Source organism: Dreissena polymorpha, chromosome 4 (genome assembly GCF_020536995.1).
Source record: "Dreissena polymorpha isolate Duluth1 chromosome 4, UMN_Dpol_1.0, whole genome shotgun sequence".
NCBI classification, from domain to species: Eukaryota; Metazoa; Mollusca; class Bivalvia; order Myida; family Dreissenidae; genus Dreissena; species Dreissena polymorpha.
The window spans coordinates 111,158,847-111,174,052 of NC_068358.1; the positions used below are offsets into that span (position 1 = coordinate 111,158,847).

At 33.4% G+C, this 15,206-nt stretch overlaps 1 protein-coding gene across 3 annotated transcripts in view; it reads right to left on the reverse strand.

Annotated features, from left to right (window-relative positions):
• Positions 1 to 15,206, reverse strand: part of LOC127879358 (upstream-binding protein 1-like) — an 84,216-nt gene that overhangs the window by 31,214 nt on the left and 37,796 nt on the right. For 2 of the 3 annotated variants that reach the window (XM_052426133.1, XM_052426134.1), the window contains 3 exons: positions 14,250 to 14,366; positions 6,353 to 6,452; positions 4,573 to 4,663 (listed from right to left, as the gene is read on the reverse strand). In XM_052426133.1, coding sequence (XP_052282093.1) covers positions 4,573 to 4,663; positions 6,353 to 6,452; positions 14,250 to 14,366 — 308 coding nt within the window. The other variant, XM_052426132.1, reaches the window with a different exon arrangement.

Below are 15,206 nucleotides of genomic sequence, written 5' to 3' on the forward strand. Positions count from 1 at the left end.
CTTGCTGCAAAACAAACATAACTTAATACTATCCTTAGTAGTATATTTTAGTCACTATGTGACATATTTTACTAAGTCATTGGTGCAAAAACAGTGATATTACATGTTTATAATTCTACTTAAAATGCACCAAGATTATCAGGACAATGTATAAGTTAATAAAGAATAAATAATAATTATACATTTTGTAATTATTTCAGTATTGCCTGAAGTGATTTGAAGTTATTTCGTGTCCTTGTATCAAACAATGATGATTTACTATGTATTATGTGGTTTTGGATTACGACATTAAGCTTTGAATGGACATCATCTTGGTTATTTTCTCAATCTGTTCATTTCTAAATGTATTATTGTAATATTCGGTAATTACTGTTAGTACAATAAGCGTTTTTCCATGACATTTCATTAACAGTGATGGTATTTTTTTTATCATTCTGACTGTATTGTTGAACTGTGTTCATGCAAGCATGTTTTGATGATTTAAACAAATCCAATTAAATATTCAGTTTGGGTATAAAATCAATTTGAATATTCAAGTGTCTATTGTACATATAAATGGTCAAAATCAAAGAATTCCATAGGTTAAACACTAGTATATTATACATTCTTGTAAAGATTATTCCACGACTGACGTCTTATTCCAACTTGTGTGTTTATTTTGACATTATATTGAACGTTATAAGTAGCTATTTTTTGAAGTAAAACCAATACAAAATGTATTATTTATACTTCAAGCAAACCATGTTAGGCCTCATGCCCATATTTTTGGATGGGTTAACATACCACACTGTTTTTAATACACATTTAATGCAATTGTGTTTTTTTTGCTGTTCTTTTCTGCAGTTTTTTACAAAAACAATAACAGATTAATGCATTAAATTTTTTAAAAAACATTTACACTAAAAATGCACGCATAAATGCTTATTTTCTAGTTAAGTGTATTTTTTAAAAGAAGATACATTTTTAACGCACGTTACTGTATTTACGCAGGGGACAATATCAAAGAATGAGTTACACTTATTGTAGTAGTAAATAAGTGGCTAAGTATATATTACAGAATCATCAATAATTATATTTATTGATTATAAAAAAGGTTGTGCTGGCATATTGGATAGGGTGTCCGTCTAGCTATCAGACTGTCCCAGTTTGATCCCCACTGGCACTGAAGGAGAGTTCTAAAGACCTTGTCTGAGGAAACAAGTAATATAAATGGTTCCTCCCAGAAAAAGAAACTAGTATCTCGATAAGCCTCGCGCTTCTGCACGTGCAATCTAGCAACAATAAAATGGTTTACATAAATAATTTCATGTCATATTTTAAGATAAACATGCCATAAAAATTCAATCTTGCAATTATTCATTTTATCTGTATACAAGTACAATGCCAATATTGGTGGTTAGTGAAATATTTGAGAAACACCATAACTATAAAACACTAGTATCACAGGCGTTGACGGCTTAAACGTTTGAGTTTGTTTTCTGGCAAAAAAATCGACATACCTATGCAACTCTATTTTCGCAATACAGTTTATGTGCTGCCCCAGTCCCAAGTTGGGAACCAAGCGATTGCAAAAGTCTGATTCTTTTTGGTCATTTTATGTTATGCTTTGTTTTTCTTAGGGGTACATAAAATATATCAGTTTCAGGAAAAAACACACAACATGGTTAAGTTAACAAACATGTTTCGTAAAATAATCTTAAACACCCTTATGCTTAAAGCCCATGGCGTATTTTACATATCTTAACATTCTTGTATTTCAATTGTTTTGGATTAAAACCTTATTTCCTAAAGAACGTTGATATTAATTAATTATTTTGTATTGATATTCAGGTATTGTTTGTTTGTTTAGTTTTGTTAGAGTTTGTTTATTTGCTTATAGAGGTATATTTGTGTATACTAGTGAAACATTGCTGTATTATTAAGATTGAGAATTTCTTTGTATTTTTCCGTAATTTACCACATTCACATCTGTAATATCATTCGAAATAAAGGGAATACAGATGGGTATTATGGACTTGGTAACTTGCCTCATGTAGAAGACTGCATAGTTTACGTTAATGGATTAGTAACATAAAAACAATTGCTATATTATATGTATATACATACCTCAAGCAAAAATATGAAAAGAAATCATTATTTTGTTGCGAATTGTACTCTATATGTTCTAGAATTGTATGTTTTTCACCGCGAAACATACTTTTATTACTCTATGATACAAATTTAGTTATGCTTCCTGTGTCCTATTTCCCAGGCCTAAAGGGAATAATCCATAGACTGGTTAACTACTAATCGTGATAACTTTTTCCAAAATCTATTTTGATAAACATAACCTGTCTAAAACTTATTTACTCAATCCCGATTTGTTTCGAATGTATTTGCTTCGATCAATGTTATATTTAAGTTTAATTGTTATCATTATAACATGATAAAAATTTGTTTAAAAAGTTTGATATGTTCAAAACATTATAGTCCGCATCTGTACTCTCGCGGTATGGATATTCTCGCGGTATGGATATTCTCGCGGTATGGATATTCCCGCGGTATGGATATTCTCGCGGTATGGATATTCTCGCGGTATGGATATTCCCGCGGTATTTCAATTTCGCCCCTTATATGCTGTTTACATGTCAGGGTTTTGTGACCCATTTCCACTGGATGTCAGAAAATAATTTTACCTGTGATTATGTGCAATATTCTGGTAAGTTAAGGCTGCAATACATCAGAAACCCTTTTTTCACGGAATTAAACAATATTTCTATTTACCTTTCTTGTAGTTTGGCTAATTTTTACGTGTTTTCACTTGCTCAACTTGCACTTTCCCGATTTCATTAATATAGGTTACACATTATTATATAACAATAAGGCCTCAAACCACTTAATATAATTCTGATGGATTTTTACTGCCCTGAATGCTCAGAAGGATTGGGTCTTAAAAGTAAGATTATCAATTATTTCATTTGCAAAAATGAAAGATTTTAAGAAGCCGCATGATAACATCATTTTCGTACCAAAAATCCTCCTGATTGTTCAAAATACACAAAAACTTGACATTGGCATATTAAACTACTGTTGTTGTTTTTTTTAACTGTATTATTTTTGTTGATTTTACTTTTTGTAAGCATGTAGATATGCAAGAATTTTCAAAGCGTAGATAAATTAATAACAGTTTGTATGTTGATCGGTACATGCAAATGAATGTTTAACTTGTAAATAAATAAACTTACCACAAAGGCATTCAGTTCCTTGACCTCTGTGTTGTGATCATTTTGAGTAAGACAGTGCAATTCTAAACAGTATATACTAGCTTGTCTGGTTAAAGTCTAAATTTGATTTTTTGTTTATTGTTTAATTAATAAATCGGCTATTATTTTTTTGCCATGTTTTATATGCTAGTACAAAACTAGCATGATTTAAAGATAATAAATTAAGTTTCTTATAAAGAAGTGAAACTGTAGCTGCTCCAGCAATTATAATTGCATTCTTATAATACACAATTTTGCCAAAAAAGTACGGCAAACTACGAAACAACATACACACAAAGTAGAATAAAGCTGGGGTCACCGCCTTGGAATGATCAATCCTAAGCACCGGGGGTTTAACCCTGTTTTAGACAGCTCAACCTCACACTTGGCCCAGTAATATTCATATGTGTAAATAAAATTAAACCTTAAAGCATCGCAACTCAAATTAAACAGTATTAAATTAAAACGTATTCAATTTAATTTCCATATAATTACTCAGTGGTTGGAAGGAGACCAGGTAAACAGAGTTACAACTTTTTGAGGAACGATGAACTGAAATTACTAACAAGTGACAACTACACACCTTTTTTTTTAAACAAAAAGATTTAAGAATATTGCATTTTTATAGTAAATATTTCAGATCATCATCGTGCAAATACAGGAAGAAGCAGCAATATTGGATGTAAAATATCCATATAACATAGCTTTGCTGTTTATGTAACTGTAATATACTATGAAAACAATAATTCCGCGGTTGGAGACATGCCTCCCCAAACAGGGCTTTGACCTAGTGACCCCAATTTCAAAAGGAGGTCATGTACTGTCCAAGGCCAGTGCACATATGATGCATCAAGCCAATCGGTCACTTTGTTGACGAGTTATTGATCGGAAACGGTTTACACACTTATTGGGACAGTGACCTTGACCTTTGACCTAGTGACCCTAATTTCAAAAGATGTCATCTACTGTCCAATTTCAATGGGCATGGGAAGTATCAAGCCAATCAGTCAATTGGTTGAGGAGTAATTGATCAGAAACGATTTTCACACTTATTGAGGCAGTCACCTTGACCTTTGACCTAGTGACCCCAATTTGTGTAGGGGTCATCTACTATTCAAGTCCAATGCACATGTGAAGTATCAAGCCGAACGGTAAATTTGTTGACGATATATCGATCGGAAACGAACTGGCCTACCGACAGACCGACCGACAGACAGACATTCAGCAAAACAATATACCACATCTTCTTAATGGAGTTATTTTAACCACACCTATTCAGCATTGAACAATATTCCTTGAAAAAACAATGGTATTGTGTGATTTTCTTTACCTAGACAGCAGTAAATTTTCCAGACGTATACTATCGGCAAGGCCACATATCTGTATCAAGTCATCTCTCGTCAACCGCAGAATATCTGCACCTGCAATCAACAAAAGCACCTTATATTGAAAACGTTTGATTTTAAGCAATGGGATGCATACGTGAAGAAAACCAGCAAATGACAACTTGATCATCTCACTCAAGCTTGAGTGAAACGATAAAGTTTAATGATTTCACTCTTGGTTCTGTTGACATACTTTTAAACTACACATGTGTCTGTCAGTCGAGGATGCCCCAAGATTCAACTTTTGTTTCATAACTCCACCGATATAAGATAAGTAACTATACATGTCAAGGATCAGAATTGAACTATATCAACGACCATAGTCCTATGGATACAGCGTAAATGATAAGTTTAATTTAGAGAAAAGGAAAAGGTTTGCCTTTTAATTGTTGAAAAAAATAAAAATAGATTTTTTTTACAAATAGTAAATATTTCAACTTTCTTTGAACTACAGAGTTTCTTTTTAGCAATCAAAAGTTCTAAGCCGAAGCTTTCCACCAGAATAACGTGAAGTTGTACATAAAGTATACTTTTCACATTGTTTTTCATCAGAAGATAGGGTTTACATGAGATATATGAGACCTGTTTATTTGTTAATATTACAAGAAAAATAAAATATTGGAATGCATTTTGTATAACAAATGTTTTTTATGTGCATTTTGAAATACTCACATAGAAACACTTCTTCATTGATATACTAATATTTTACAAAAGGATATAACACAAAATAAAACAAAAAAAGTAAATAACGTAAAATACATAGATTTTTTTTATTATATACTTGGATATATATTTAAGGTAAGATTTGAATACATATTCCACATACACTATCTTTTAACAATCTCACTGTATGCTTTGTCATTTTCAGCTGCCTTACATCTGTACTAATGAACATTAACACTCAAAAGTCTTCAAAAATTTAAATTTTAATTTTCGAACGCTTTTATACGAGTGTTCCCAACTCTTTTATAAGGTAAATTGTCCCGTCTTATAATCAAGATAATATGTTAAGCATTATGTTTGTGTCATAACATATGACAGAGCAGATAATATTAACAAGAGCTTTGAAATTAACTTGATTAATACCACAGCACATTTCTAGGCTCAAATTCAAGGTCAGATCGGGAATGCGATGTGGATGAGAAACATGTCTTGAACATCTACACTACATGGTGATGATATATTTTATGTTTCAATTCAAACGCTTGAGAATTGTGGAAAAACGACCCACAAACCGACCAAAAAAAAAACAGAGTGAATCAAATATATTTATATAAAATCTAATATTCACATATTAACAATTGAGACCTTAATATACGAATGAATAATATCTGAATACAACTAGCATTTAGTAAAAGATCTGGGACCACAAATAGTTCAGGATTCTGCTTAAAATGGGAAGTGTTAAAAGTGAAACAAGAATGGTGACATTTTCTGTTCAATTCAATAAATTTCTTAATAATTAGCGAGTATTTGTTGGACAAAATATAGGATATTTCTAGGATTATTTCGTTAATAATAAGGAATATGTCATGAAAAAATTTACTTGTTTTTTAACATATTCATTAAGCATTTGCAAAAATGTCAGCTTTTTAAAGATATTTAGACTTTTTGTGTTAACTTGTTCACTGGGACAGGAGTAGATAAGCAAAATGGAGAATGGAGTAGCACCCTTTAGTTTGGCTCCATATCTTTCCCTACCCACACACTAAGACATGCACATACCTACATAGTCCTGGAAAAAACTTGTGTACTTTGTAAATTGATGTTCATTCAGCCACTTCTCTACTTCTTTTGCAGTCGCGTCCACCGACATTTTCTGAGGCTGAAAAACAATCACATCTCTGTCTCTGTTTTTTGATTGCCGTGCTCAACAATATTACAGTCAAACAACAACAGTCAGTTGATTTTTCACTTAACAAGCTCAGTCAAACGCAGTGGTAAACTCAGTACGACTACATTTTAAACAGCGATGCAAACGTTATAGATTGTGATGCGTAATAACAGATTCTTAAATAAAATGTGCTAAATTACCAAAACAAAAAACCGCTCGAAAAAGTTCAAAATCATTCAAACATGTTTTGGAATATAATTTTATTACAGGTAAAGAGGTCATGTTCAAATCAAAAGAATTCTAGTAACCTTTTAATTCGGTTTATCTAATTATTTATTTATTCATTGAGTTTATTGTGATGAAAAAAAAACACTTCATGGAAGGAAAATACCGGTAACCAGCCCCCTTACAAAGTCAACCATAACTATTCGCTTTAAAAAGATCTGATATAGTTTAAGAACAATTTGTAATACTAGTTTGCATTGTGCGGAAAACATTATATTTATGTTTTGTTTTACAAAATCACTAAACTATTTTGAAAAAAAACAACAAATTAAACAAACAAACGAGTGTTTTGTCCCAAACATGACTAAAAATGCCCCATCAATCACTTTGACAAAGGCATAGCAGCCATCCCATGCCAATGGCTAAGTGCAAGGACACAAAAGTAAGAAATAAAAAAATCACCGAGCTGAAAATGTATTGCATATTTACTGTAAACTTGATGGTTATGACATATTTCAAGTTACATTTCAATTGCTTAAGAATTATGGGAGTAAAATAAACCTAATAACATTTGATGTGTTTTAAACATAGTATGCTTTGTCATAACAATAGCTTAGACCTAGGGCATATAACGTATGGATTACTGGTCATGAAAAACTTTGTTTGCGAAGGTGTAAAGAGAATACAAGAAACATTAATGAATTTAATTGTTATATGCTATGCCCAGGGTAATTATTTATGGCCTCATTGAGTAAATCAGCTATTCTGTTATTAGAATTAACTGCAATAATAATATTATTCTTACATATCATAGTGATAGAATTTTCGGAGTTTGTGCATTGGATATAATATTTTATTAACGTTCTTGTGAATTCATAATGTCAGATCTTTGTAAGAACATAGTTAGTGAACAAGAAGAAGCTATTGAATGTGATTTATGTAACAAGTGGCAGCACCGAACATGTGGAACCGATAAGTCAATTTTGATAATTATAGAATTATATTTTTCATCAAGGACTTAGATATCTGCTATAAACGTCATTTGATTCATATATGTATACTGGAGCACAACAATTCCATGTAAAATGTTCATTATAATTGCTAGTTTTTTGTATCATTCTTTTTTTAAATGAATTAAAGGCATAACATGATATTTACATAATGAATAATAATCCATAAGTTATGATTTGAAAGAAGAATAATAACTATATTCAAATTTTAACTGAAACAACAAACATTTTGACTAAATAAATATTATATTCGGAAATTTATTTGAGTAAATAAAATTGTTATATGACATTTAAAAACAGCTAGTATTGAATTGTAGTTCTCAGGTGTTACCTCTCAAAAATAATCTTTAAAAATTAAAGGAAACACAAGGATGAACATATTTTCAACACTAGGCAAATAATAAGAAAGTTATGAGAGTTTTGAAAACAAATTCAATATGATATTAATTAGGTAAACAGTTGACCAAGCCCCAGTTTCTGAATTTCATTTTTGATGTCTGTTTTCGTTGGAATTTTTTACATATTGATTCAGTCTGTCATCAAGATTATCATACAATAAAAAGTTTGACACTAATGGGTGATTTCAAAAATAATGAAGCCTATATGAAAAAAATTCTCAAATTGTATATGTTAAGTTATGGCAACAATTTTGTTTGTATTGCATAGGGGAAGGGTTCAAATTTTATAAATGAATAGGGTCGTCTGTCAGATGTAATCCTTTAGCAGGTTTACTGGGATACATGTGTCATCTTTAATTTGATAAATAACTAAGTTTATAACTGATGGGATATCAGAGACATAAGGAATCTCCATAATTATGCAGTGTGTCATAGATCTGTACTTCCCATAAAAAACATTTATTTAACAAATTGTAGATACATTTGACCTGGTTTTCAATATATTTCACATAGTTGTAGATATGTGACCTTGGTTTTATAATTTACCTTTTTCAATATAATAAATATCTATTTGACATTTAGGCTTCATTATTTTTTAATCACCCTATTATGTTTAGTCATGCAGAATATTTACTATTTACTATTACTATTCACCATCCCAATTTAAAAATTAATTTAATCTGTAGCCAAAAAAATGTGACAGCATTTTAGTGTTTTCGCTAATATTAAGTTACAACACACATCTACTATTATATAAGATATTAGGCACTTATGGTGTAATATACAAGCGTTGATTAGATAAGCAAGTGTATTACACAAGATAACAGCTAGTTTATAACGGGTACTTAAGGTGCAATATACAGGCCCCTTTAATCAGCATTGATGAGATTAGGTGATATCTTTAAAGGGGGATAAGATGGGATTAGCGCATCATCATGCAAAAAAAAAACAATTTTAAAAAGTTTATCACTGTATTAAGTATTATTAATGAATTGATTTGATTTGACTTAATTAATAAACACAGTATTATGTGAAGTTGGAATAAGACATACATTTGGGAATAAACTGTGCTTTTTTACAGTGCATAATATGCAGTTGCATAATATGCAGTTTTACATGTTGTATTTATTTAGTTTGAAATATTATAATTAAAATAGATACTTGCATATATAATAGCATCATTTAAATTGATTTTACTGGATTGTGTATTGATTTTTGACATTGCCAAGGGTGCACGGAATGCGTATGGGTCCCACAACAACTCAAACCTCCCATTGCCAGACAGTCTAGCTAGAACGGCCAACATATATAGAGCCAAGATCCGACCAGCGGAGCCGAAGGACTTGCGGTTTGTCATAGACCAAACCTTCCAACAGTCCAAGACTTCCTGGAAGCGTATATCTGGAACGGTCCGAAACCCCGACACCTGGTGTTTGCCACACAAACCCAGCTTGATCTAAGACCAAGCGTTGGTTCATGGACGGAACTTTTAAGGTAATTTACATTAAATTTACAAAATTCTAAACATCAATTGAAAATATATAATAGCAAGGATCAAACCAATAAACTCAATAACTGTGCTTCTAAATGATCTTCCTTCAGTGCGGTAGTCACACCCAGACAAGAGAGGAATAGAACCCATTCAAACAAATCTGACTTACCTATCTTCCCAATTTTGCTCCAGTCTGGTTCCCTTCCTACCTAATTTTATTTCAAAGTTGACTCCATAGCTTTATAAACAAAATTGACTGTCACATGTATAACTCTTTATTCTCAGGTTGTTGGTGAACCATTCTCATCTGGTAAGCTCGAGTCTATCCATGACTTCATTACACACAATGGCAAGGAGAAGCAAGTTCCGTTGGCATTCATCTTAATGTCGAGGAGGAAAACAGACGATTATGTTCAGGTCCTTACAAGTATCCGTGATGCGTTAGATCATGTTGTTGTCGAAAACTTTGTAATGGACTTCAAGCTTATTTGACAGTGTTATATAAACATTATACAAATTTCACTTTCAAAAGAAAATAGATCAACCATATTCATGTATGAGCTACCCAGCGTATACTATCTTAAAAAAATATACAAATTACAGACATTGTTATTATGTCTCATATGATCATAATATTATTAATATAATCTAAGTTCGATTTTATTTAACTTTCAGCGGCGTGGTTGGCGGTCCGTCAGGTTTTTCCGGGAGCAACCATCAAGGGATGTGTTTTTCACTACATACAGGCTGTTTGGCGCAAGGTTGGGGACCTAGGGTTAAGGCCAGCCTACATGGAGAAGACATCTATCCATACGTATATTAGAAACATGATAGCGCTACCATTCCTTCCAGCCGCCGACATTGAGCCAGCGTTCCAGCTGCTTGCTGCTAGAGCCAAAACTGAACAGACCGTAAGGTTCGCAAGATACATGGAGGAGCAGTGGTTGAACAATGAATTATTCGATATTGACTGCTTGTCAGTGTATGGGATTAGTGTAATAACTAACAATGACACTGAAGGCTGGCACCAATCCCTGAATAGGAAAGCAGGAGGCCAGGACCTGACATTCTACCGCCTGGTCCCAGCACTATGTGCAGTGGCCGAGAATGTTCAGTACGAGTTGCGGTACCTCAGGGATGATCAATCCACTAGGAGAGTGAGGCCAGTGAGCCGTATGATAGAGAAAAGTATTAGAGACCTCTTGGCCAGGTATAAGGCCAAAGACATCACAACGAGTGAACTGTTAAGTGAATGCGCCAAGGTATATGGCCCCAAGGTAGAACTCACATGGAACGCACTGCACACATTGAGACACTTGTTACCAGATTATAAAACGTTGGTGTTCATGACATTATTAAGTAGGGATGTTGTGTTTGTAAAACTGAAATGCTTAGTTTTGGTGCATGACGACTATTTTTAAAGATATTGTGTTCTGTAAATCTGATATATTTCATATTTGTGCATTTAAAACATTTTTTTGTTAATTTTTAAAGATATTAACTTTTCCTTTTATTCCAAAAAATCATTAAATAATAAAAAAGTTTATTTTTTTATATTTTTGCTTTTTAATATTATTAATATCATTTAGTTAAATTATAAAATATCAATAATTTTGATTACTTTTTAAAATTAATATAAATATGATTTTACCATTTTTCAATTCACCAAATGACCCTATTTAATTGAATTATAAACAACAAACAACTATAGTTCCACAACATTAATGAAATACATGCATTCCAAAAACCAAAAATGAATTCTAAAACCAAAATTTTCTAAACAAGCTGCTTCATAGATAAAGTTAATTAAAGACTTCATAAACAAAATAATCATTTTGATAATAAATCAAGATTATACTTCAACCTAACAATGATAAATTTATAGGGGGGAAATGTCTGCACTAAAACTGAAATGGGGGAACCGTCTGGGGAGGAAACGTCTTGGGGAGAAACGTCTGGGGAGGAACCGTCTTCGGGGGGGGGGGACCACGAGTCCACAAACCCCCAAAGGCATAATAACGCTTTTTTTTAAAGGGTTTATTCCAGTTCATGATGATTGAGATTTTATATAATTAATTGAAAAAAACACTGCTTATGCTGCATATGATTGGAGGAAGAGGTGAGTTTTTAGTGCCTTTTTGAAGGAATTCAGTGTTGAAGAACCTCGAATGTTTGATGGAAATGAGTTACAGAGTTTAGGAGCAGCGTACATGAAACTTCGCTCTCCGTATGATACGGATTGAATCTTCACTGGAATCACTAATGAAGTCGCTTCGTTCTTTGATCTTAAGTTTCGCCTTGGTTCGTGGACTTCAAGTAGGTTTTTCAGATATACAGGCGATTAGCCATTTAAGGCTTGGAACGCATTGGTAAGTATTTTGAAGTGAATTTTTTTTTCTACTGGGAGCCAGTGCAATTCTTTAAGGATCGGTGTTATATGACTTTAGCGAGATGGTCTTGTGATAATACGCGCCACAGTATTTTGAACATTTTGAAGTTTCTTGATAGCTGATTTTGCCTGATGTGACCTATTTGCCTAATCTGACCGAAACATGATCTACGTATAGCATTAATATCGTGTTCCATGTTTATTATTGAATCAAACCAAGCACCGAGATTTCGAACTTATTGCGATGGTTTAATTGTCGAGTCCCCTTCTTTAACAGTTATCCTATCTACGTACTTGGCGTTGTTTTGACTTGAATACTTAACCGATCTGTTATATATTTGTAATGTAGGTACATTGCATCGACCTTTACATTTTGATGAGGTTTGAGGTCACTGGGGTCAAGGTCACCGAGGCTAATAATATATTTTCCGTGACACTTTTGTTACAGATTCTCATAGGGTCTTCAATACTTTACCGATCTCTTACATATTTACCATGTAGGTACCTTGCATGGACTTCCTTTTGACGAGGTTTTAGGTAACTGGGGGTCAAGGTCACCGAGGCTAATAATAGATTTTCCGTCACGCTTTTGTTACATTTGCTCATAGGGCCTTCAACACTTTACTTATCTCTTACATATTTGGCATGTAGGTACCTTGCATGGACATCTACCTTTTGATGAGGCTTGAGGTCACTGGGGTCAAGGTCACCGAGGCTAATAATAGATTTTCTTTAGGTCACCCTTTGGTTACAGTTTCTCTTAGCGCCTTCAATATTTGATCGATATCTTATATATTTGGCCTGTAGGTACCTTGCATGGACATCTACCTTTTTTATGAGGTCCCTGGGGTCACTGGAGCTAATAATAGGTTTTCTCAAGGTTACACATTTTCCCACACAATTAAACCATATATCGACAATGCATCATTGGGGAGCATCCATCTGTTTTACTGATATTCTTCTGTCAACTTCTTCTTCAGTTGTCGGACGGCAAAGTGTAAAATCGCATGTTTTTGCTGTTTGGTTATTAACATTACTCTGTTTTGAATTTGAATAAGATAGGGCATGTTCAGAAATATCTTTTTTGATATCTCCAACTTTATCTATGAAAAAATCATTAAAATCTTGTGCTAACTCATCGGATGTTTTGCCATACGGGAGACCTGTTTCAGATGGACCATCTAGCAAGTGTTTTGTGATTTTGTGATGCTCTTTTGATCACGGCCACAGGATGTTACTTTATCTGAATAAAAATCTACACGTGCTTTTTTCAAAACATTTTGTTCATTTTGGCGCAGTGGTTTCTTCAAATTTCATGGTCAATAGTAAGTCTCGAATTTAGCCATTTTGTTTCCAAGTTTTGTTTGATATGTTTAGCGTCATGAAGCTCATCGGTGTACCACGGGCAAGTCGGCCGCATGGTTATAGATTTTGTTCTTAGTGGAGAATGTTTGTCTACAAAGCTAAAAGTTTAATATCATAAGTTTGGACAAGGGTTTCAGAGTCATGTATATTTTCAAAGTGTATTTCTGACTCTGTGATATCCTGTTTAAATGTTTCAATATTGATCTCTCGTAGTTTCCGAAAGGTTAAAGTTTTTCTTACCAAAGCTGGTTTTGATGCTCTTGCATTGAAGATGACGGCATAATGGTCTGAAAGTTTAGGATTGATCACAACTACGTCGGAGACCGTATCCACAGTGTCCCTGGTGATCACAACGTCCAGAATGTGCCTTCCTTTGTGTGTTGACTCTGTTACATGCTGCATCATACCAAAAGAATGGAGTATGTCATTGAATTTAACAGTATCCTTTTTAGACGGATCGTCAAGGTGGAAATTCAAATCGCCGGTCAAAATGATGTTTTTATCTGCTGATGCATATCTTAATAAAAACTGGGAGAATTCTTCCGTTAAGAAAGTACTTGATTTCAAGCGATTGGCTTTTGATGGAGGTGGTCTGTAGATCACAGCCAATCGTAGAGAGTAGTCTTTTATCTTTACACTACAGTCCATGTGTTCAAAGGTAGTGAAACGTGTGTCTTCAGTTGAAGTCAATACTTCTATTTTAATGCTAGTCTTGTGTATTAGAGCGACTCCACCCCCACGTCCAAAGGGACGTGGTTCATGTTTTATTTGGTAGCCTCTAGGTAAGACATCGGTAATATCTGGCGATGTCGGCGTAAGCCAGGTTTCTGTTACAGCTACAAGATCAAACTTATTAGTTGATATAAAATCTTTGAGTTTGAGAAGCTTTTCTGAGAGTTTTTTATTTACCGATCTAGTATTTATGCTGCATATTTTGATGTTTTTCTGCCCGCTAACGGTGGTACCCTGGTTTATATCCTGATTTCGTTTCGGCTTATGTTTAACGACCTGGGCGCCTCTGTTTTCCTACAATAAGCAAATAGTATTGTTCATGTAACACTGTGACGAAAATCCAGAATCTACAAGTCAAGATAATCACACTTAAATCCAACATTTTATCAAAGCTAAATTTTTGCAGCGACACTTGGCGCACTCGCTCATAATTTGTGTTCCTAGATTATGAACATTGATGTATTGCTGTTTGATGATACATTGTGACAACTCCGTACATTACTTCCCTGACACGAACTTTAAGGACTGTTTAGAAAAAAAATCCTTTATTATTTTTCTAAGAAGGGGGTGTATGTAATACTTTTTATTTACTCAGCAATGTACTGGTAATTGGACAAAGTACATAGTCATATCTGAACTATATTGTGGAAAACAATGACGTACATTCGACCTTTATATGGCGGTTAGACCGACATTTATTGTTCACTAACTGCCTAGGCAAACAGGTTAAGGAGCCCAATATGTACCAACTTATTTAATGACGACAGAGTGATAGACAACTTTATTATCAATTTATACCTTTTTTATGTTATTAGATTATGCCAAAGTGATGGATAGCGCTGTTAACTTACTAAAAACAGGTGGGCTGACAATCACGTTTTAGCCAAGGTGGTCAACCTGTATAAAACTAGGTGTATTTCTGACTCTGGGAGCCACTTCTATCGAGAATCACACTGGATTAATATTTCAATTTGGCCCCACGGGATTGTGTGCGGAGTGACGAAAAGACGGACATTTACTTGTTGGACGGATTATAGTTGTGTTACAGTATCTTGTTTTAATTATTTAATAAGAATTATGAACTGAATAATACAGTCTAAACGATCATTTTACCAAGAATAAAAATGATATATA